Raw genomic sequence first — 25,341 nt, 5'->3', positions numbered from 1 at the left:
TGTATCTTCAGTGGTAGATTCCACATTGAGGAATGCTTTTCCAATCGATCTCCAGCTGGAACAGAGTCTAAGCAAAATTCAAGACTGGTTTGAAAACTCACTTAATTTAAAGATGCTTATGGCATTTGACCTTTAGGACTTTCAGAAATCAAATCACAGGTACACAAAGTACTTCCCCACAAGAGTTTTCCTTAGACATAAGTACTCCGCCCCTAGCATCCTCTTTACTTAGGCCACATTTCTGTATTGTAGTCTTACATCTACTTACTGATGAGTTTAATGTAGTCTTATAGTTTGCCCACTGTGGTGTGAACGCACATGATTTGAGGTTTTCCCTCCTATGTTTCCTTTGATATTATGTCATTGGTTTAATACTGTGTACAGTCCTGCTTTTGTTAAGTACAGTATAATTCATGCCCTCCATTTGTAATTTTATTCAGTGTCTCAGTATCTGTTGTATTTTATTATAGTATTGTTATTATTTGTTGCATTTCAATATATTCATATCTACACAAATTGTTTATATGTTATTTCACTAATTTATGTTATATAATGTTTATATATTTCTATACATTTCATACTATATATTTTATAGCTGTGCCACCATTTTATTTTACTCTGTCTTTATCTTTTTTTCTGTGATTAGTAATTTATATATTTTATACTGGTTAAGAGACTACTGAGGCAGGCCTTTACGGCCAAAAAAACGAATCATGTCGAGTTCAGTTTTATTGTGTAGAGGAGAATACTGGACATGGATGGAGACGAGGGAAAGGGAAGGGAAGAGAAAAACTGCATATGGGGATGGAGAAAATAGGCCAAATGCTGGATCCACGTTATAACCTCCTCCAGTCAATTCCACGGAGGACCCAACTTTTACTTATGGATTTAGGGCAAGAAATGAAGAACGGAGGAAAGTAAAGAAAATGGAAAGGAAACCTGGAAATAGAGTTAAGAGAACAGATAGAGAGCAGGCAGAATCAGACTGGGACCAACATGATCAGAAAAAAACAAAAAAGTCACCAGAAAACAAAGGTAGAAAAATCATTTTATTTTCATTTTAGTGTTTGGAATATGTCCAATTTGAGAATTTGCATCTGCCATCTTATTTTGCACTGGGGTATACTGGAGCTGTAAGAGCTTACAGAAATTATTTATAATGAAAAAAAAATCACAAGTTATTTTTTTTCTCCTATACTAGTATAATATTTCAATGATGCATGTTTTATTGCACCATGGCTGTATAAGGGATGTGACTAATGTGGGTGTGATTACCATAGGGGCAGAACCATAGGGTGGTGACCTCGCCCATAATAGTACTAGTACCTTTTTTCCTACAAAAAAAAAAAGCACTGAATAGAAGAATCATCTGTTGTCTCCAAATATAAGTACATAAGTATTGACATACTAGGAAGACCAAAGGCCCATCAAGCCCAGCATCCTGTTTCCAACAGTGGCCAATCCAGATCACAAATACCTGGCAAGACAGAAAAAGTGGTGGTTCTGGTGATAATCAAAGAAAAAGTGCAGCCATTACAATAGCTCTATGTAGAAAATCCCTGTACCAGGTCACACTGACCAAACAGAAATTTTGGATCACACTGATGCCACAACTGCACTATATAGTCAATTAAGTGTTGCCTAAATAAGACCTTGGGGCAGAACCAAAACATATGATCAAGTGACACTCCTGGTTTAGAACACTTAGGGCAAGTGTCTTGAGGTGGCAAGACCTGCTCGAAAAGCCCTGTGAAAGACACAAAGACAAAAGCACAAATTATAATTCATCTTCCACCGTGTCGCGCTGGAAGTAGAACGAGTAATAGAAAGTAAATAAGTCCGTTGAGTACTATCATCCAGGTCAGTGTGCAGATCCAGTGTCTAGAGGGAAGCCAACATGCAAAGTCAATATCTGGTGTAGTGTCTAATAAAGAACAGTGATGAAAAGATAACAGAAACCAGCTGTTGAGAGCCCAAGGTATAAGCAGAGGAAATAGTGTCTTGTACATCTTTACAAAGAAGTTGAAAAGGCAGAGTATGTTTGAAACGCTTAAGTTGTAAATAAGCAAAATGATCAACTGTGGCAGCTGGAATTGCGTTGCAGCTCCAAAAAGGGTTTCAGTTTACCATCCTCACTGAACACATGGAACAGAAACTTAAATACCTTTAGTTTCCCAATTGCAAAATGGTTTTTTTTTATCTCCACCCGGAGAGAAATCTAGGTCACAATGAATCACTAAAAAAAGGCATAACTACAGCAGGAAATTGATGCCTTCAGCAGAACCATCGCCAAACACCCTATAAGGACCGATAAAACAAACCCAGGTCTTTAAACTCACGGGACAAGGCCTGCCAGTGATATGAAGCAAACAGCTAAAGGCATAGTAGGTATCAGATCAGTTTCCAAGTGGAATAAGGAGAAATACTCTGTGGCCCAGAATCAGTCATTGATATGCCCTCATACCACAAGTTCAAGAGAAACTCAACCCTCCATGTAATTTTAGAGTCATTAAATAAGCCATAGACATGCAAGTCCACTTCCCATTCCATAAATAAAAGACTGTAAATACAACGCAAGTGTCGTTCATCCCGCCCAGTTAAATATAATGGCAGCATTTGAAAAACATAAAAACAGGGTGCCAATATCATATTAAAAAGACTAGTATGCCCCTAAGAGGGAAATGGGGTCACCTCTCCACAGAGCCAGATCATCAGCAATGATAAAACGTTTTGTAGAAGTGTTCCCAATGGGCACCCCCAAACCCTCTACACTGCACGTATTACACATAACAGAAGAGGGGGCAACCCCTGGCAAGTGCCCAATGGTATGTAGGGAAAGAGCAGGTACGGATACATTAATAAGGAGAGAGGCCCTGGTGGAGGAATACAGCGCCTGAAGTGTCCCAGAAACCAACCCGTGACTCCTACAGCCTACAAAACCTGGACAGAAAAAGGCCAGCGCACTTTATTGAAAGCCTTCCCACATCCAGGCCTCACCACCAACACAGGCACTCCCCCGCCACTTACAAAGCAACAGAGCCATTAGGAATCTATGAACATTAATCCCCGACTGTCTACACTTCACAAACCCTTACCTGGTTAGGGGTTCACCAGATAAGGAAAATGCAGGTCAAACCGGTCTGCCAAAACACGGAAGAACAAACTGATATCTACATTTATCAGGCTGCAGCATTTAAAAAGGAGATAGAGCAGCTTTTATACTACAACCTGGGGGAAGGCAGACAGTCATTCAAAAATGCATGGTTCAGAACAAGATATCTTAAAAAGATATCACCAAACTAGGGAAGACAGGGTATCCCAAAAGTGAGGTTGCAATACAGATCATGGTAGACCAGAAGGTCTTTAAATAAAAAAAAAAAAAATCAGACAAAAGACTGCAAATTAAACACCGTCAACTGCTGAGCAAGATGTAAATGGTAATGGGGCCGCTTGATAACAGTGATCATAATTTGATCAGATTTGATATTAGCTTTGATAAGTATACACAGGAAATCCAATACGTTAGCGTTTAACTTTCAAAAAGGAGACTATGATAAAAGAAAAATGGAAGAAGGAACCGACTGAAAATAATAAGAAACAGCATAAGGAATGTCCAGTCAAATGCAAAACGCTGATAAGGAAGGTAAGAGGGGACTTTGGAAAAAAGATTGCGTTAGAGGCAAACACACATAAGAAAATTAAACTTTTTTTTTTTTTTAGGTATATTAAAAACAGGAACCCGGCAAAAAAATCGGTTGGACTGCTAGATGACTGAGGAGTAAAAGGGGTCATCAGGAAGACAATATTTGAAAGATATTAATCCGCAACACAACCTTTTCCGGAGATGGGAAGGTGGTAGAACGAGAGAACTTGAAATGAGATTGAAGGGGGGCAGAATCAAGAAAAATGTCAGGAAGTATTTTTTTCACGGAGAGAGTGGTGGATGCTTGGAATGCCCTCCCGCGGGAGGTGGTGATGAAAACGGTAACTGAATTCAACATGCGTGGGATAAACATAAGGAATCCTGTTCAGAAGGAATGGATCCTCAGAAGCTTAGCAGAGATTGGGTGGCAGCACTGGTGGTTGGGAGGCAGGGCTAGTGGTTGGGAGGCGGGGCTAGTGCTGGGCAGACTTCTACGGTCTGTGCCCTGAAAATGACAGATACAAATCAAGGTAAGGTATACACAAAAAGTAGCACATATGAGTTTATCTTGTTGGGCAGACTGGATGGACCGTGGCACGTCTTTTTCTGCTGTCATCTACTATGTTACAAAGCCATAGCAGAGAGATTAAATGAATTCCTTGCTTCGGTCTTCACTGAGGACGATTTTGGAGAGATACTGCTGCCAGAAATGGTATTCAAAGCTGACGAGTCACAGAAACTGAATGAAATCTCTCTATAAACCTGGAGGATTGTAATGGGGCAATTGACAAACAAGAGCAGCAAATCTCTTGGACCGGATGGTATTCATCCCAGAGTACTCATAGAATTTAAAAATGAACTTTTAGAACTATTGGTTAGTAATATGTAATTTATCTTTAAAAATTGAGCATGGTACCGAAGACTGGAAGGTGGCCAATGTAACACCAATTTTAAAAAAGGTTCCAGAGGAGATCTGGGAAATTATAGACCAGTGAGCCTGACGTCGGTGCTGGGCAAAATTGGTAGGGACTATTATAAGAACAAAAACTACAGCCATTATTCAAAAGCACGGATTAATGTGGACAAAGCAAACATGGATTTAGTGAAGGGAAATCTTGCCTCACCAATCTATTACATTTCTTTGAAGGGGTGAACAAACATGTGGATAAGGTGAGCTGGTTGATATTGTGTATCTGTGATTTCAAAGGCATTGACCAAAGTATCTCATAAAAGACTCCAGAGAAAATTGGAGAGTCAAGGGACAGGAGGTAGTGTCCTACTGTGGATTAAAAACTGGTTAAAAGATAGAAAACAGAGAGTAGGGTTAAATGGTCAGTATTCTCAAAAGAAGAAGGGTAGATAGTGGGGTTCCCAAGGGTCTGTGCTGAGACTGCTGCTTTAAACATATTTATAAATGATCTAGAGATGGGAGTAACTAGTAAGGTAATTAAATTTGCTGATGACACAAAGTAATTCAAAGGTGTTAAATCGCGAGAGGATTGTGAAAAATTACAAAAGGACCTTGTGAGACTGGGAGAATGGGCGTCTAAATGGAAGAAGACATTTTATGTGAGCAAGTGCAAAGTGATGCATGTGGGAAAGAGGAACCCGAATTATAGATACGTAATGCAAGGTTCCACATTAGGAGTCACCCACCAGGAAAGGGATCTAGGCGTCATTGTTGAAGATATGTTGAAACCCTTTGCTCAGTGTATAGCGGCGGCTAAGAAAGCAAATAGAATGTTAGGCATTACTAGGACAAGAATGGAAAACAAAAATGAGGACGCTATAATGCCTTTGTATCGCACCATAGTGCGACCGCACCTCGAATATTGTGTTAAATTCTGGTCACCACATCTCAAAAAAGCTGTAGTGGAATTAGAAAAGGTATAGAAAAGGGCAATGAAAATGATAAAGAGAATGGGATGACTTCCCTATGAGGAAAAGCTAAAGCAGCTAGGGCCCTTCAGCTTGGAGAAAAGACAACTGATAATGATAGAGGTCTATAAAATAATGAGTGGAGTGGAGCGGAGCGGGTAGACGTGAATCGCTTGTTTACTCTTTCCAAAAAGCTTCACCACAACCAACGCCGTTCCCCAGAGGTTGAGCCCCCAGGGTTAGGCAGCCAGTGGACTAGTCCCACAGTCAGGAAAAGTCAGTGTCTGGAGGCAGGAGGAAGACGACAAGGGCAGGCCACTAAAACATAGACAAAGGTTAGCTGAGAGTGATACAAGTAGGTCACGAGGACCGAAGACAGCCAGCATGGTCACAAGTCAGCCAGGCAGGAAGCGTGGTCATAAGACAGCCTGGCAGGCAACAAGATCCAAAAAGGGCCAAGCAGTTGTCGAAGATCCGAGGACAACGTGGCGCCAGAAGAAGAGGAACGCTGCAGACATCAACAATGAGGTGACACGTCAGACGCACAGGGAGGGGGAGCCTTTCTTCATTGCCATGAAAGCGTGCTCTGCTGGCCCCCCCACTCCCCCCCCACCCCCCCCCCCCCCCCCCCCCCCCCCCCCCCCGCCGAACTGTGTTGCGGCACCCGTCGCCAGACATCTCCCCACAGCGCCCCCCACACACTTCCAGATAGGAGTGTACAACAAGTGGAGCTTTGCTTCTTTCTATCCACCTCCAGACGGTTCTGCATCCTTCTGGTGAGCAATTTTAATTTTTCAACTACCTGAACGGAAATGGAGACTGGACAGTGATGCCAGTCCCGATAATTGGCGTTCTACTGTAACAGGAACGCTTCCGTTGCCTCCATCAAGGCTTGTGAATAATCCTGGGAAATCTGTATTTTAGTGTCCTCATAGTCCAGAGTGTCCTGTTTGTTTTTGAACTCTCGCAAAAAAATAGTTACTTTGTGCAGACAATTATGGACTTCTGCGATGACCACATGGGGCATAACAGCACCTTCATGGCGGAGCACATGTGAGACAAATAAGGTCAAGGCCTTCTGGAGCCAAAAATTCCTTTTGTAGCAGACCTCCAACGACTTGCCCAACCGCTGCTCAGGGACAGTCTCCGGGAGTCCTACAAAACACAAATTACAGCACCTCGAGCGTTTTTCAAGGTCTTCAAGTTTTTGAGGCTGCTGTTTCACAGAAGTCTGCAAGGAAGTAAGCAGGGCAGTAGTTGCAGCAAGGGAGTCCTCTGGCCGCTGAAACACGCTGCTCAAGTTCACCAGTACGGCACACAGTTTCTTCTAAAAGGGACTCCACTTTAGAGCTCTGCCCCAAAATAAACACTAATCTTGGCTCCAGGGCCTGCACCATCGCAGAAGTACGTTGCATGATCTGAGCAGCAAAAAACACAGATGCGGCTCCGCTACGGCCTCCACAATGCTGCCATCACCATTCCACACCTTTTCAGTTGCTCTTTTATTGCCCGTTAGCCACCATGAAACCAGTGGGCTTCAAGAAATTTGTCCATATTACATTGAGAGCCACTACAGACCAAAATATTGCCACAAACTGCTGAATAAAAAGGTAAGTTGAGGAGAGAATAGCCTCGGGTGCCCGGAGCTACAAAAGCATACGTCCATAGCAGCTCAAAGCATCACCTGATCTCTCAATTTATTCTTTATAATAGTTTCCACTATTTTGCCCAGCATTGAAGTTAGGCTTACCAGTTTGTAATTCCTGGATCATCCCAGGAACCCTTTAAAAAAAACAAATCGGCAATTACATTGGTCACCCTCCAATCCTTCAGGTACTACAGATGATTGTGAAAGGTTACAGATCACTAACAGCAGATCAGTAATTTAATGTACGAGTTCTTTCAGTACCCTAGGGTGTATACCATCCAGTCTAGGTGATTTATCACTCTTTAACTGGTTAATTTGACTCAGTACATCTTCCAGATTCACCGAGATTTCTTTCAGTTCCTCTGAATTATCACCTTTGACAACCATTTCCGATACAGGCAGATCTCTTACATCTTCTTCCATAAAGACTAAAGCAAATAATTCATTCGATCTCTCTGCTATGGCCTTATCCTCTATGAGTACCCCTTTTGCTCCTTCATGGTCTAACAGTCCCACGGATTCCCTTGAAAGATAATCTGCTGCTGCTTCAATTCTGGGAAAAGCTCAGAGAGCTTTGTGTTTCTCTTGTGAATTCCCCAAAACAATATGCAAAAGTACTGTGTCTTAAGCAGTTGGAAAGATAATATGCACGCTGAAAGTATGATGGGCTGGAATAGCTAGTAACGAACTGGCAGAACTGAGGCATGCTTTCATTTGTTAGCTTTTTTTTTTTAAATGAGGAAATAACACTACCAAGTTGGGGGGGGGGGGGGGGTATCTTAAGTCTTGTTGAAGCCAGAAGTAGACTGAACTCTATATGTTGAATCCACTTTCCTCATGACTAGCAGTGAGGGTATGAGTAAGTTTATTAATTAATCTTAAATACTTAAGGATTAGTGGACAGAAATAGGACTCTAATGTTTGTAACACTGCAGTGTTGAAAGTGCTTTGCACATGAAGAGACAGTCTGAAATATTTTTGATGAAAAAATCAGGATGACAAATCCTCCAGAGGAAGAGTTTCCTCAATATGTGGCACAGATCGACAGGGCATTCACAATCCTCAGAGACAGAGTTCCTCAGTAGTGGTACAGATTGACAGGCATTCATAAAAGTTGTTTCATCTGCATATTGACTGCCCAGACTCATTCCAGCTTCCATAATAGATCCAAGTCTGACCCATAAAGAAACCAAAAATCATAGGAGTTATTAATCCCAGTAGCCCAGAACACCTATTGATTTTTGCTTTTTATAACTTTTGGTTTCTTTTCAGCTCTACATTGTGGGCTGAAGATCCCTGCGAGTACAACTTATGAGGAACTATAGGCAGCTGCCTAGGTACAAAATATTTTAATTTTTTTCTTGAGCATCTTTTGGGGGATGCTGCTTCTTGGGTTTAGCTATTTCCATATTATGTGGTACACCCCTATATTTTGTTTATTTTTGAGGTGGACTATTAGTCCATTTACTTTTCTAAATTGTCCCTGAAGCAGGCAGCAGGCCGAAACATGTTGGTGCTAATGGATTAATGAAAAGTATTTTTGGATATAGTTTCACTACTATAAGGTGTTTGGATTTATAAAGAAATTTTAAAAATAATACTAGCTCATCACGCTGCTTTGTGCTTGTGACATATTTGGATTGCAGCATTTTGGACAGCTTGGGACTCATTTTCAAAGCACTTAGAATACAAACTACCATAAACTTTATATGTCTAAGTGCTTTGAAAATGAGCCCCCCTTGATTTTATACTTCAAATTATACATTCACAATACAGCGGAATGTGGCCTCTATGAATTTAAGTCACACTGGGCCTACTGCTATAATGCCCTTCGTCAGAATCTTCCCTCTTTTCTCCCCCTCCTCCCCCCTGGCAGGAATCACATTGCTAAAAATGTATGCACATAGTATTAACAAGCCTCTAATTTCCAAAATGAGTAAAAAACATAAGAAATAAATCAGGACAGAAAAAAAAAGGAACACTAGGAACAAAAACTCAGAAGGAGAAAAGAACGTCAAATCAAGAAATAGGAAAAATTAAGCTGATACTGCTGTCTTAAGATAAACCCGGAAAATACACCATGCCCCCTGATACGTCAGTACAGCAGCACACCTTGAACTGTCTTTTGACCTTGTCTCGGTCGTGTTCAAATGAGGCAGCTTCTTTCCATAGCTTGGTATTTGGCTTCTATAACGCTCTCTTTTTCTCGAAGTATCTTCTGATAGGTTTTCTGAAGAGCCTGAAAAAGTCAGAAAACTGACAGTCAGTCAAACGCATATACAACCCTAGCTGAGGGATGGAATAAATCAGAAGACTTCCAATCTCATCTGTCCTCTGTACATACATTCAACCTAGCAGGTTCTGCATGTTTTCGTGGAAACTAAACAGATATTGGAAATTAACACCAATACACCAAATATATAAAGATAGTATTTTTGTGATTACTTTTGATTTTTTTTTTTTTTTTACAAATTTATCTACTGTTACTGGAATTTACCTTCTTAATTCAAGCCCCTTGTTTCTCAGCCAATGGGTAAATTACGTGGCAGACGTTAAAAGACAATTCTGTAGCACAATGTTTGATCCTAAGACTATTGGATGTGCAATTCTGTGTCAAAGGTCCAGCAAGCTCAGCATCCTATCTTTGGCAGTGACAAATCCAAGTCACAAGTACCTGGCAGGATTTCAAAGAGTAGATTCATTCCATGTTGATCACCCTCAGAGATAAGAGATAGCATTCCCACATTTACCTGGCTAATAATTATGGACTTTTCCTCCAGGAACTTGTCTAAACCACTTAAAAAAAAAAAGAACTATCCTAGGTGTCTGGACCATATTCTTAAGTACCCAAATACCACAGCGCGATTATCTGTTCAGTGAAAAAATACTTATTCTGATTTGTTTTAAATGTGTTACTATTAGCTTCATGGAGAGATCCCCAGTCTTACAATTAAAAAGGGTAAACAACCATTCCTTATTCACCTGTTCTACCCTACCCATGATTTTATAGACTTGAGGCCTGATATTCAAAGAGAGGCTCCTGCCCAGTCAAATTACGCTCAGCATCCTGGATTCTGATATTCAGCAGCTCCTAACCAGGCAGTGCTGCTAAATATCAATTCAGACGCTGCCTGATTAGTGCCAGGGTGAAGTCGGAGAGGAGCCAACAGTTATATGGCCAATAGTCAAATTCAGTGGCAGAGTCTGCATAGCTAAGTGGGCAGACAGGAATGCACAAAAGGTAGTCCTATCTTTGCCCACTTAGTAATGCGGTTGCCAGTACTGAATATCAGCCAGCACTCATATAAATTCTGGGCCATTGGCTCACCCTGGATATACAATGCCGGTACTTGGACATACCCCGGCATTGAATATCCAGGCTTCATTCTTCCCACAACTGTCAGAGGATTAAAAAACTGTTGACAGTTGCAGGCTAAAAGTCCCTTCAATCATATCCCTTCTCAGTCATCTCTTTTCCAGGCTGAATTTGTTCAACCTTTCTTCACATGAGAGTCATTCCATCTCCTTTTTCATTTTGGAAAATATCTGAATTCATGAGAGCATAGGGCAAGCACAGAATATCTCTGAGGAAGGGATTGTAGAGATGAGCGAGTACAGTGGATATGTTGTATGGTGCTTTTGAAACTGTCAAGTTCTTCTTTACTATGGGAGTCCTTTGCTATACCCCTTCTAGTTCCTCTGTATCATTGAGATGGGGCAATTATAACTGTATGATGGATCAATACAGAGTATTATGATATTCTTAGTTTTATTCTCCACATTGTTCTTGCTTTATTGACCACCACCACACAATGAGCTGAGGACTTCAATATACTGCTCACGATGGCTCCATGGTCCTTTTCCTAGATGGTGACTCAAAATAGGAACTCAGCATCATATCTATAGGTACAATTACTTTCTGTATATGCATCACTTCATACTTGTCCACATTAAATTTCATCTGCCATTCATATGCTCAGTTTTCCAGGCTCATAAAGTCCTCCTGCAGCTCCTCAAAAATCTCCCCCCAGTTTAGCAACTTTGAATAACACAGGAGTCTTGACAGTTAACACATGTTATCTACAGCAGGGCCCCTCTCCTCTTTCCTCTACAAATTAATTGCTTTGCTTGCTTTATTTTGTCTATTAGATTGTAAGCTCTTTGAGCAGGGACTGTCTTTCTTCTATGTTTGTGCAGCGCTGCGTACGCTTTGTAGCGCTATATAAATGCTAAATAGTAGTAGTAGTAGCAAAATGGGCCCTATGGTGAATATCACACACCGTTAGTAAAGACTCCCTTTAGTGTCTTCTGCAGATTTGATGACTTCACACATTGTTCCCTTTTACAGATCATTTCTAAATCTGTTTAAAAAAAAAAAAAGTCCCAAAATAGATACATTAAGAAACAAAAAGGACCATTTACTCATACTCTCTACTTCCTATCTTTCAGCCAGTTCCCAGTAGGCCATTGCCTCCTATCCCATGACTTTTTAATTTCCTGAGAAGTCTCTCATAAAAAGGACATTGGGGGTATTTTACTAAGATGCATTTGTCAAATGCCTCCTGAAAATTCAGAAACAATATTATCAACTGGCTCACATTTATCTTCATGTCTATTAACACTTTCAAAAAAATCTAATAGCTAGAGAAGGAAATAGGTAGCACGATGAGAAGGAAGGCATGACCAACACAAAGCAGGACTAAGGAGCCCAGAAGTAGTCTTGCACAATCTGTAGTCACAGTGTTTGTAGCTAGTGAAGGGTATTATACAGCCTTACTATGAAGGGAAGCAACTCCCCAAAACTGCATGAACATATACAAAAAGACCCTTATGTGCTAAGAATGTAAACATTTTACAGTCACACATGTTTGACACAAAATAAACAGAAAAGTTGCAAAAAATTGTATAAAGCTTAAAACAAAAATAAATTACCAGGCATTAATTAGGATTGGAAAACTTCACCTATGAACTATTAATATTCAGTCTGTGATCAGCAAGGTCCACTTAAAGAACTGCAAAAGAATGGAGGAAGTCCAAACCCCACTTTATGTTAAGCTGGGTCATTGTGTCTTGTCTAAGAATCCTCCACACCACAACACAGGATGGATCTTAATTTTTTCACTAGCCAAGTTTGACTTACATAAGAGTAGCCATACTGGGCTGTCCACAGGATGTTCTGTATTTTACTTTATAGTTACCCTGCCACTTACTAAACTCTTTGCCTTATCTAAAATACACTATACATTCTATTGGAGTTTTAGCTTAATATTCTCTCACTGTGCTAACCATCACAAGCTGCCCCGTTTTTCATTCCTGCTGCCCCTTCAGTTACATCGTTTGCTGTCATCTTTTGCCTAACCTGTCAGTCTTCTAGGGCTAGGACCTTGCCGAACTGCTACCTCTCTACATGTTTTATATCCTTTCTTGTGATCAGCACTACACACTAGACACTCTACAACCACAATTAATGAACAAAATGATGAATTACTGTTTTTGGTGAACGGTTTTACAATGCCTGCTCTGTAAACAAAAATGAACTTCTTCCCACAGGAAGATAATGCTTAAATAAAGAAACAGCCAGCCACTATCCCAGTTCTCACCTGCAGCTCTGCCCTCAGCCTTTTGTTTTCTTTGTCGAGCTTGGCTTCTTTCTTCTGCATGGAGGCAATTTCATTATTTTTGCTGACCCGGAAGATCTCATAATCCTTCTTCAGACGCTCATATTCTGCGGCATATTCCAGGTCCACAGAAGCTGTGGACTTAAAGCTAGCTCCAATGCCACGAGGTGCCCGTCGAAAGGAGCTGCGAAGAAGCCGTGCCTTGGGCTTCACCTCCACAGGAATCTCACAGGCTTCCCCACCTCCTCCTCCATATGTGTCTTCAATAACTTCCCCAGGATTCACCAGGGAAGATGCTGTGCCCATAATACTGCCTGACTGGTCCCAATTACTGACATCCTCCTCCAGTCACTCAGCTCTGCATCAGTCTCATCACTGTAAGGCAAAATGAAACAAGTCATTTTTCCTAACATAGGAGTTTTTGTGTTATGTATGTATGCTGTAGACTGCAAATTGTATTATTAAATAAAAAATTTATCCCACTGCAAAATCAACGCATCTCATTGCAAGCTTGACTCGACAATAATTTTTAGACCATCTCAGGTCATGAAATTGTTTACATGAAAATACTGATAGCGCTCTCTGCTTCTAGAGATATATCTATTTGGGAGCAAGCAGTGACACTGGTTTCAAGAGTACCACGCTGCTGCTGTTGCTAGCAAAAACTAGATGGACCAAAAGGCAGAAATGGGGTACCTCTCCCTCAGGTGAGATCTCTCAGGGATCAGCCTAACCCTCAATCATACTAGCTAGCTAGCTAGGCAGGCAGTCTTTTCTTCAGTTGATACTATGCTGACTGCAAAATCAAAGTAGTTTAAAGTCTTCTTTATTCCACGTCTGTATATGGTTGGGTGTATCAATATTAAATTCATTACTACTAACATCACTTACAAGCAGAAAAAAAGTATAAGTTACATAATTAATTTATATCATCACAATTAATTTCTAACTCACAATGGCCTGCTCATCAAGACTAACTAATCAGAAGTTACAATTCAAGATCATCTTAAAATCTGAATGTTAAAAATCTGTTTTATTATTATACAACTCCAATTTTCACCTACTCTAGCATCGCTCTCAGTTTATTGACTTTAATACAAGTACCAAGAAGTATACGTCCAAAGCATTTTACAGACAAACATCCATGAAAATTCTTACTAAAACTACAGTAAATGAACAGGTAAGAGACCTGACCAACCCTTGCAGACAGCATACGTGTCTGATCACCATCAAACCCTACCTCATTCTAAACTGGCGCCCCATCATTGGGAAGAATGTCCAGAGGCTTCTGGATGAGCTGCGGCAGCAGCCGGCTTCCAACCCCCCCCCCCCCCCCAAAAAAAAAGACCCGTTATAGAAATCTAGGGTGCTGAAAAGGTGTAGCAGGGCAACTCGGGCGGTACCAGCGAGCCTCCTGAAGACGAGGCCGGGAGGTCCTGGCCCGAGGGGCAGACCTGGATCTATCCTCCGGAAGATGTTGTCCCTTGTAGTCCCCCACATCCTTCACAATCTTCTTCAAGTCTTCACCAAATAGGAGCGGGCCCCGAAAGGGTAGCCAAGTGAGGCCCGGCTGAGGCCAAATATGCCGCCCAATGGCAAAGCTACAACTATTGTCGAGAGGACCCCATCAAAGCCATCTGCTTAGCCAAAGTTTGGACCAGATCATAAAGGGAATCAGCCAAATAGACCCACCCCAATTCCAAATGAGATCCTACAGAGCCCAAGGTAGAAGCTGCATCCACATCCTGCTCCAAAGCCTGCTGGCCCTGGCCATGTACGAACTACAAATAGAAACCTGGAGGGCAAATGCCGAGACCTCAAAAGCTTTTTTCAAGGAAGCCTCTAGACACCTGACCTGCATATCCTTGAGAGCTACACCACCCTCCACAGGGAGAGTAGTCTTCTTGGTAACCGCCATCACCAGCGCATCCATGGTAGGAAGACCAAACCTTTCGGTCTGGTCAGTGACAACAGGGTAAAGATAGGCCATAGTCTTTGCACCCCAGACCCCCATCAGGGTCTGACCACTGAGCTGCAATAAGTTCCTGAATGGCTTCAAGCACAGGGAATGCTTTCACAGGCTTCCTGGTGCTGGCCATTTTAGGATTGATCGCAGCAGATGTAGCCGCCTCAGGGTCAGTGACGTTCAAGGTCACCAAGGCATTGGAGATCAGGGAAGGCAACATCTTTAAAAAAAAAAAAAAAAAAAACATGACCAGCAGTGGGGTCATCTGGTACCTCCTGGAACAAACGGTGGAGAGAATCCCCAGATGGAGTGGAAATAGAAGGCAAGTGGGTAAATGGGGCCATTGACTCCGCCTCAGACTCCACGTCCACCCACCTTCTCTTCTGGGCAGTGAGCTCAAAAGGCTTCTTGGAAGGAGGTCCCAAATCCTGTAAGGAGACTCCATGTTGGAGGAATCAGTCAGGAGCTGCGACTGAGGGAGGGTCCTCTTTAATAAGTAGGCCTGATGAGACAAATTCAGGAGAAAATCCCTCCCTCTCCCCACCAGTTTCACAAGAAGAGCCAAGGGCAGGAGCGAGGGAAGAAAAAGGAACCCCAGGTGAGGAGGCCAAATTTTCAGGACCGCACAAAGGATCCGACACCGCCAAAGGCAAAGGAACACCGGCAGGAAGCACAACAGCATCCAAAGTCAAAATGGCACGCATGCCAGAAGGCTCAGCATGGGAAACTGAGGAATCCAAAGTTGCAGCACCATACTCCGCAATGGGCTCAGAGCAGCCCACTAATCAAATGCCTGCTGTGGATCTCCTTTTCCCGCAGCGGGAACATTGCTTTACAACTTCAGCCATCATGCCACCGACGCGCTCAGTATGAACTGCCGCGAACAAGAGTGAGAGAAAAACAAAATTCAGGTAATCACAGAAACGTGGCTTAGGGCAAGGCAGCACCACCCAGCGCAGTCCCACAGCGGCTCTGCGGGCCAAGGGAAAACACCATTCTGGTCCTGTCAGCAGCTGTTTCTCTGTGCCTTTGTCTTTGAAATGATGCTCATCTCGTTGTTACAGCGTATTCTTGAGATAAGAGGTTTGCTTACTCACAGCTTGTTCTAGCTTGCTAGCTGCATAATTTCAGAAGATCTCTTCGTCTTCCAGAAATCATTTTAGCAATAACACACAGGGACTCCTGAGGTAGGCCTGAGCGGCCGAAACACGACTCGTGTCGAGTCCAGATTTTAAGAATAAACTTTTGCTGTGAACATTTTTGAGTCCAGTAGAAGTTTTTTGGCATCATCCATTTTGTCTCCTTCGCTGTGACCTTGTTCTTTGGATTATATATGAATACACAGACGTATTTATTTTATTGCTATTATTAGGATTTAATTTGCCCACCTCCAAGTTTTCCTAATTGTGTATTATGCTGGCAGTCATTTTACTATAGCAATGCTTCTCAAGCCAGTCCTCAGAGCACTGCCAGCCAGTTCAGTTTTCAGAACATCCACAATGAATATGCATGAGAGAAGGCGGTGACTGCAAGTCTCTGTCATGTATATTCATTGCGGTTATCCTGAAAACCTGACTGGCTAGGTGTGCTCTGAGGACTGCGGCTGATTACAATGTACATTCTTATGTCGAACTATATCTGTTGTACATTTCTCTGGATGAACTGATTCATAAAGGCAGTTAAAAATCTTCTTAATAAATAAAAACTATCTGTGACTGAGATATTAGAATATATAAGCAAATTGTGTTGTGAGCTCATTTTCTGTAAAAAAAATTTTTTTGTGGAACTTGATAAAAGAGTAGTCTAGTATGCACTATATAAGCCATTTCATAAAAAGTTTGGAACTCCTACTCAAAGATACTAAGGGGTTGTTATATTAAATGGTGTTAATCCTTTAACAGGCTACCACAGAATGTGGTAAAGCATTTAGAGGTATTTTGCCTGTTTACACACACTAATCTGCACAATACTGATCTTTTATAAATATTTTTAGATTAGATGGGGTGTGTCTTACAAGGAGCGTGGACATTTATGTGTTATCCAGCTAGCATGTTATGATTAGTGCTAACTGGATAATGCAGAGTTAATAACATAAGATCATCTCTTAAATAGGAGGTATTAAGTGCTCCTGTATTAAATTTTTTTCAGATACTGCACACTAATGGAAAACATCAGAACACAACCTGTAATTAACACAACAGAAAAAGCTCCTAAAAAAATGTTGCATTCAATGTGGGCTTAGCGCACAGGAAACTTAGGGCTCCTTTTACAAAGCAGTGCTACCGATCACGCTGAATGCGAAGAGACCCATTCAATTCCCATAGGCTTCTTTGTATTCAGCGTGCTGCTAATTGGATGCTTTGTATAAGGAGTCCTTATTAAAACTATCCCTAAAGTACTTAGGGCCTTGTTTACTAAGCCGTGCTAGCATTTTTAGCATGCGCTGATTATCACGCACTAAATGCTAAAGACACCCACAGGGATATGTGGGTGTCTAACGCTTTGTATGCACTAATTTTTAGCATGTGCTAAAAATGCTAGCACACCTTAGTAAACAGGGCCCTTAATATTTTTACTGTCTTAGCTACTAACCACCAAAATAAACTAATATTTACCCAAAAAATCAAGTTATGTTTTCCATTGATTTTCTCCCATTTTTGTTGTATTACACAGTAATAAAATTTCCAGAAAAAATAAAGTTCCAACATATAACTTGTTTGAAAGCTACAATTTTACTCAAAAAATGTCCAGAAAACATAAAATAAAAGTTCCAACATATAACTTGTTTGAAAGCTACAATTTTACTCACAAAATTCAATCATTCGTCATTCTTAAGTCTCTGAAAGTTTACCATCATAAAACAAGTAATTTGTTTACACTGGTTTTACTTCATTTTGGCTGAATTTATTAACAGTCACCTTTTAAATAATGTCTGAGTAGTTAATCTTCTGTTCCTATTGACCTATACAGGACTTGTTAAAATGGTGAAGATCTAAAAACATTTCAGTACCAAACAAGTCAATTTAAGGGGGTATAGTCTCTCTCCTAAACTGCATAGGGGACCTTTTACTAAGTTGCATGAGGTAATAATGCATATCTAACATAGCTTAAAAGGGTTTACCATAAGGACATGCTCAGGCATCCTGAAATAAGCTTTGACATTTGCACGCACAAAATGTGCAAAAGGATTTTAAAATTCTTTCCATGGAGGGGGTGAGTTGGGGGCAGTGAGCATTTCTGCACTAATTAGCATAGGATTAGCATGCGAGCCCTTACCGCCTACAAAATAGGTGGTGCTAAGTATTCACTGGCTAATTTTTTCAATGGCCACACACTAATGGCAACGTTAGCGCATGGCCACTAGTTGAATAAATGGAAGATCAGCCATTTTTCAGATGTGGTAAAAATGGCTTTAGCGTATAGGAAAAACCTGTGTATTGGCACGCTAAGGCCACTTTTTCCCCCCACAGCTTAGTAAAAAGGGCCCCATAGTTTAGTAAATTTGCAGTAGTCTTTATACATGCTGTCCGGATACAAAAATTGGGACCCCAATATTTTTCCAAATAATGCAAAAACAAATGCACTATATTAAAAAAATATTAATACTATTGACAGGTGTTAATGCAAGATGCTTTAGAAACTGGTAGATCCCTATTTTCAAAATTATGTCATTCAGGAAGTGACCATTAAGATCTGTTTTCACAGAATAGCATTTAGCAAAGAAGATAACGTTGGATTACATTTTTGTGACAAAGTAAGGCCTACAGTGCAAGCTTTTTGCTAAGGGAATTTCCTAATAAAGTATGAACTGATGTATTTTCAAAGGTCACACTAAGAGGCCTTTTTACTAAGCCACGCTAAAAAGTGGCCGGTGCTGTTTGTAGCGCATGGGTTTACCACATGCTACAGCCACTTTTAATGAGGTGGTAAAATGGCCACATTTGTATTTTGTTCTGTAATGGCCATGTTCTAATTTCCCAATTAACACATGGCTATTAGCGAAGGAGTCCTTATTGCCACCTATTTACTACGCAGTAAGGGCTCCCACACTAATCTTGTACTAATCGAGCAGCACAAGCCAATCAATGCTCCTGCGCTACCTGATTAGCGCAAGGCATGCCTACTCTCTACTCATAGCCATGCGTGATTGGCACACTACCACCAGCACTTTTTGGAGTGCAATAGGCATGCACTAGTGCCTACCGTGGCTTAGTAAAAGGGCCTCTAAATGTTTAAACAATTTGAAAGTATTTTTAAACTATTTAAGGGATCCAGTTTTTTCCCCCAGACAACATGTAATTTATGCTAATTCAAGATAGCTGCCAGAACCATTGCGAGTAGCTGCCATGGGTCTCATGCATTACACCAATAGTCTCTAATTGTTCTCATACCTCACATTATTAACTTATTAGCTTTTGTCCTACCTAGATGTAAACCGCACTGAACCCTGGAAAGAGGATATTAGCGGTAAACAAGAATTGATTTGATAACGGGTCCACACAAAACTTGGCTGCCGACTCATCTGACTCCCTGTTACTTAGCTACCAAGATGCTACCCAGCAGCCCGAGGCTAGTGATGTCGCTTTAAAGTGTCCGCCAGCCCCGAAGCACACCCGCGTATTCAGCCAATGCACAAATCAATGCAATGCAATCAAAGTGGAAATATAACGGATTCGAGACATAGATGCCAGCTCTGTGGTGGTGGGTGTTTCATCAATATTAGGGGGGCTCAAACTCCTTCAAAGTGTCCAATGAGGAACTGTCTGGCGTTTAGCACCCCTAATCATTTGGAAAACTTGGCTCCCATGACTGGAGGCACTGGCGGAGAGGGTATCAGGGGACATAGTGTCTCTCCTCCCTCCATGGGATTACGCTTCTCGAATCAGGCCACCTCCTCAGCCTGACGAGAGAAAGGCAAGCTCTGGATAGAGTTCTTTTAGGTACCGGGGAAACGTAGCAAGTCTGCTTGCATTGCAAATGTTGGCTTCTGCTTCTTACAGTGGCAAAAGTACATTATGGAACCCACATGTTATCAAGTCCCTAAGTGGAGAGAGGGGGGAGACCCCTGATCGACTACTCGTTTTAAGAACCCTGAAACTCCACAACCCCTATACCAATGACAATCTGGTAACATATATATTGCAAGTTTTGATATATTACATGTCAGAAACGCATTTTAAAAATCCCTCAAAAGTGAGACTGGAACAGAGATGCTGGAACCATACAAACCAGATAGACTCTTCCCAGGCACCTACAGCAGAAGAAACAACCATGTAGAAGAGCTGTTTTCTAACCCCACCCCCACTCCCAACTTTTATGACATCACCGCGTGCTACTGCTAAGGGGTACGCGGCACGCGCTGACAACTTCCGCTCTGTTACTAGGCGAGCGAAGGAAGCGAACGGATGTTGATGGAAGGTGAGAGGTGGTTGTCCGAGCCGACCCTGATTTTGAGTAGGCGCTACTCCAAGTAGCCTTGGGGATGGCCGGGGTGCAGATCAAAGACGGAGAGTACACGGCGGTAGTCTACAGGCTGGTGAGTGAGGAGAGCTCGTGCACCGAAAGACTAGTGAGGAAGGCTATGCATGTGTCCTGTGTATAGGGTGTTAGGAGGGGGTGGGATCTCCGCTCCACACAGCACATCCACTGCTTAGGGACTGCAGAGACCGCTGTATTGCTCCCCATCTGGGGCTGACGGGAGGTGAAGCAGTTGTTTTAAGGGTGGGAGATATCCGGAAACCGAAAGCACAGAGGACTGTAGAAAGTGCGAATTTTAGTAAGCCAACGTCATGAGATTCTTCTTGTTGCTTGGTAAAGTCATCTTTTTAAGTAGAGCACACACCCACAACTATTTATTTAGTTGAATCGGTTCATCCTCACTGCGAGTGAAAAATTTACCTGTATGATTTTAATTGCATCATTAAAAAATATATGTGAAAGTACCTTGCAGAAATTCTAAGAGCAGTGAGACTGTAGACAGGAGAAATGGGGATGCCTACAAGCAAGGAAAACAATTGTATTATGGGAAAAGTTGTCTGTAAAAGTTTCCAAAAAGTGTATTGCCAATTTGCACACACAATTTAATTAAAGAACAAGCTAATAATTGGCACTAATTAGATTTAATTGAAGTTTACGCGTGTAAATTTAGGCATGGGATCCACACCTAATATTTATAGGCAGTTTGAAAAAGGAGGTGCAGAAATGGGAGAGTCATGGGCGGAACGGGGGCATTCTTAATGTGCGTTATAGAATAACAGGGATACACACCTAATGTAGGTGCGTACATTTACACCATGTTTCAGTTAGTGCAAATGGCCGCTTCTAAAGTTAGACGCTGAATACAAGCACTATTCTGTAAACTATGCCTAACTTTAAGCGGCGCTTATAAATAGCTGTTTTTTTAGCGCCATAATAGCCCACAATATTAAGCTCATCTTACCTATTGGGGATCTGATGAAGTGTTGAAATTTTCCTATCTTAATCAGAGTTTGCAGGAGTTTCCAACTGGTTGCTAAGTAATAACTTATTTTTGATCCCCCAGTAGATTGGGGACTATGGTCCTGGTCATAGAGAATGGAAGATGGCACCCTCTCCCATTACTTTTAGACTTGGGTACTATTGCTGTGGCAGATCATATGAAGGATCTGAGTTATTTGTGACCCCTGTTTAATTTGGAAAGACACATTATTCACATTGTGCATACTTCTTTTGAAATTGTGAATGGTTAAGGGCATTAATCGTTTAGCTGTTTATTCATTCTTTCATCCTGTCCCATTTGGACTACTGTCATGGCAGGGGTATTGTGGCCTTCCTTTGAGGCTACTGTGCTGGCTCCAAGTGGTCCAGAATGTGGCTGCTAAAACAGAGGTAGGTCAGCCTAGACTACTCTCATTTGCTTCACCAGTTGGCCTCTTATTGGTTTATGTAACCAATTTAAAACTCTGACTTTGATCTTTTGTGTGTCATTCTGCCCCCAGTATCTATAAAAAACAAATTCCTTGGGCCCTGTTTACTAAGCTGTGCTGTAGCTGAGCTAATATTTTTAGCGCTCTAACACTAGAGACACCCATAGGAATATATGGGTGTCTCTAGCATTAGCGCACGCTAAAAACACTAGTGTGCCATGGTCTGTGCTTAACACCAGTTACTCTTAATCATGGATCTTTATTTATTCCCTTATTTAATTAATAAGGAAAACCAGCGTAAGATCATTCATTTTCTGTATAGTGCTCAGTCTTTCCTAGAAGTTAAAATGCAAAAATGTGAAATTATGCCGATACTGTACTTCTTAATTTCATGTTTTCTAGATAAAAGATGGAAGATATGGAGAAGCCGTCCAGATTCTCAGCAATGAACTTCAGAAGCAATCCAGGGTAAAACAGATTCCCTTTACATACAGTTACCAGTCTTTACTGCTATTTGATAGGAAGTTTGGGATTTTGTTGTACATTCAGAATTTGGCAAACCATGGTTTTATCGCAAACAGCCCTGGATTTTTCTTTTTTTTCTGATTATATAGAGGATGTACCTGTGTGGCATCAGCTAGAGGAGGAGTTTCTTAAGTCTGTTCCTTTACTGATTGCTCCAGGGTTTACGTGCCTTAATAGATACGCTAAACATCCTGTAGTTTATTCTACTCTTGTTGCTTTTGGAATATTGCAAAAGATTTTGAATTGGAATAAGCCAGTGAACCTTAAATCTTATGTGTGGTATAATGCTGGTAATTGTATAAATAATTATTCAGTCTCATGGAAATCCTGGCAGGAATTTGGATTTTGCAACAAGTTGTAGAAGGTGAACAATTTAAATCCTTCGTGAGTGTCACAGTTGTGGCCGTGCCCCGTGTTTATATTCACCTCTCCTTCCAGTGACCAGGCTTTACGGCTGCTGTTGATCGCTTTTTCCCTGTTTTACAGTCGTGTTCCAGAGATCATTCCAATCCTACTCTCATGTTCCAGCATTCAAGCCTCACTCTGGTGTTCCTGCAGCCAAACCTCACTTTTAGTTGTGACATCATCAGTAAAGTCCTTTTATAAAGTGCCTTGGAACCTTCCTGCTTTGCCTTTGCAACAGAGGTCTTCAGATGAGTTCTCATCTGTGTGTGTTTGTTGCACTTCCAGCCTGCTCCTACTTTGTCTCTGGTCTGTAATCTTGCTTTCTGCTTTTGCCAGACTTTGTTCTGCTAAAGCCAAGTTCCATTCCTGACTTCTACTATAGCCTATGCTCTATCCCTTGCTACAGTTCAAACCTGTTCTTGCTTCCTGCCAAGCCGTTCCTGACTCCTGTTCCTGCTACTGCCAGGTCTGTTCCTGACTCCTGTTCCTGCTACAGCTAAGCCCTGCTTGTTCCAGTCTTGCCTGTCTTCAGCTTCAGTTACAGCCTTGCTTCTTCCAGTCCTGCCTGTCTTCAGTTTCAGCCCTGCTTGTTCCAGTCCTGCCTGTCTTCAACTTCAGTTCCAGCCCTGCTTGTTCCAGTCCTGCCTGTCTTCAGCTTCAGTTCCAGTCCTGCCTGTGTGTCTGTCTGTTTTCAACTTCCATCCTTGTTTAGGTGGTTTGCCTGCTGCTGTCATTCGCCGGCAGCTGCCCAAGGGCTTACTAGCCTTGAAACCATGACAGATTGCAAAGACCATGAGCTCGGCAGAACCATCCACTCTGCAGAGGCTTCAGGATCTCTCTCTTCAGATTCTACATCATCAGGAAGCCATCCAAAGTTTAACCTTACGTGTGGACCAGCTCCAGCAACACATGGAGGCACGCATGGACCAGCTCCAGCAATGTATGGAGGCATTCCAGGACTGCTACCTGAAATCAACAGCTTCTCAAGCTTTGGTTTCTCTGAGGTTGAGCCCAGTACCAGCAATTGCTCCTGTAATGTCAGGTATCCGTCTTAAGGCACCACCAAGATATGACGGTAATCCCAAAGAGTGTAGAGGATTTCTCAACCAGTACAAAATAGTTTTTGAGCTCCAAGCCCAAGATATTCCTTCCAACAGAACCCAGGTGACTTATATTATTTCTCTGCTGTCTGGTCAAGCCGTAGCATGGGCGTCTTTTCTTTGGGAAAAGGATGACCCGGTGCTTCATGATCTCCATAGTTTCTTGGAACAATTTAAACAGGTTTTGAAGAGACTGGGAAGGTCACATCTGCAGCTTCAACACTCCTGAGATTAAAGCAGGGAACGCAGACCCTGGGTGACTATGCTATTAGTTTCCGCACTCTAGTTTCTGAGTTGACTTGGAGCAACGAGAGTCTTGTCGTGACCTGGCAGGGGTTGGTGCCCAAAATTAAGGATAAGTTGGCCGGACGTGATCTTCCAACCACATTAGACGACATTATTGGACTCTATAATATGATAGATATTTGATTTCAGGAGCATAGCTGAGAACAACGCTCCTCAGAAAAGATAGGCATAAAAACACCAAGCTATCGGTACACGTCACAGACTCCTAATCTGAAGGCGACCCCTCCTCTAGATCCTGTAGAACCCATGCAAATGGGTCATACTCCACTCTCGCTGCAAAAGAAACAGAGGCGTTGGACCCTTAATTTATGTCTGTATTGCAGCGACAGTGGACACTATGCAGGCAGATGCCCAAATAAACCTGGGTCCTTTAAACCAAGGAGTGACTGCAGGCACTGCATCAGGCTTATCCTCTGGTTATCTTTGTATTCAGTTCCTAATTCCAGCAGTGCTCGATGTAGATCAAGGAAAGGAGCATACTGAAGTTTTCCTGGATTCTTTTTATGAAAAAATAGAAACGTTACAGAACTTCTAACAAGTAACTTTTGCAGACTGCATATGGGCCAATGACATGAAAAATTGGTCATTCTCACCATTTGAATTCACTATCTAGTCACCTTTTCCCAGAGACAATCGAATATGTTATTTTATTTGCATTTTGTTGAAATCGTATTGGGAGGATATATGGCAGTGTATACAAAATATTTTCAAGTTTGATTTACCATTAACATTTCACATTGAGATTTGTAGGTCTCTTAAAATTCCTTGTATGCATCATAAGAATCAATCTAAATTGTTTAATATCCATGTTTTAGCTCTGAAATTGATTGTTAATACAGTAATTGTGTTATCTGTGCATGCATGGTGGAGTTATGTTTGTCAAATAAATCATAAGAGTAATTGCTGAGAAAAATGGACTCTTGTATAGGTGCTCATTTTCAAAGACTTACAAAGTTCCATAGGTTACTATCAGGCTCATTTTCAAAAGAGAAAAACGTCCAAAAAGTGGCATGTCTGCATTTGGACGTTTATCTCACAAAGATGTCCAAATCAGTATTTTTGAAACCTAGTTTTAGACGTCCTTACTACTACTACTACTATTTAGCATTTCAATAGCGCTACAAAGCATCAGGGTTGCCAGGTGGAAATTTTTTTCCCCACCCAAATCAGCCCAAATCCAGCCCAAAACCCGCCCAAAGTCAAACCCCGCCCCGACACCCCTGCCCCCGCCGTCATCGGCCCTGCTTCTTCCGTCACCGGCCCCGCCCAGAACGTCACTAACCCCGCCCAAAACATCACTAACCCCGCCCAAAACGTCACTAGCCCCCCCCCCCGCGGCCCGAAAAA

General features: G+C 41.8%; 2 protein-coding genes across 4 annotated transcripts in view; one reads left to right on the top strand and one right to left on the bottom strand.

Annotated features, from left to right (window-relative positions):
* Window positions 1–9,315: 9,315 nt before the first annotated feature.
* Window positions 9,316–20,051, bottom strand: LOC115475354 (nephrocystin-3-like). Its single transcript, XM_030211039.1, has 3 exons — window positions 19,983–20,051; window positions 12,770–13,162; window positions 9,316–9,408 (listed from the first exon to the last, which is right to left on the bottom strand). Exons 2-3 carry the CDS (start codon window positions 13,091–13,093, stop codon window positions 9,316–9,318), a joined length of 417 nt encoding a protein of 138 aa, XP_030066899.1. The 5' UTR covers window positions 13,094–13,162; window positions 19,983–20,051.
* A 94-nt stretch (window positions 20,052–20,145) lies between these two features.
* The window catches only part of LOC115472368 (tetratricopeptide repeat protein 30A), a 146,958-nt gene continuing 141,762 nt past the window's right edge, over window positions 20,146–25,341 (top strand). For all 3 annotated transcript variants that reach the window (XR_003942515.1, XM_030206623.1, XM_030206615.1), the window contains exons 1-2: window positions 20,146–20,289; window positions 22,061–22,126. Coding sequence is in view for 2 of the 3 variants with exons in the window: in XM_030206623.1 (XP_030062483.1) it covers window positions 20,236–20,289; window positions 22,061–22,126 (120 nt within the window). In the remaining variant the exon portion in view is untranslated. The remainder of the gene's footprint in view (window positions 20,290–22,060; window positions 22,127–25,341) is intronic.

This window comes from Microcaecilia unicolor, chromosome 1 (genome assembly GCF_901765095.1).
Source record: "Microcaecilia unicolor chromosome 1, aMicUni1.1, whole genome shotgun sequence".
NCBI lineage: Eukaryota > Metazoa > Chordata > Amphibia > Gymnophiona > Siphonopidae > Microcaecilia > Microcaecilia unicolor.
The sequence above is the reverse complement of the archived record's forward strand: the minus strand, read 5'-3'. Positions and strand labels throughout refer to the sequence as shown.

Coding starts and splice junctions, on each gene's coding strand:
- LOC115475354 (XM_030211039.1), bottom strand. CDS start 13,093: ATGGGCACAGCATCTTCCCTGGTGAATCCTGGGGAAGTTATTGAAGAC. Junction 9,409..12,769: donor GGCTGAGGGCAGAGCTGCAG/GTGAGAACTGGG, acceptor TGACTTTTTCAG/GCTCTTCAGAAAACCTATCA.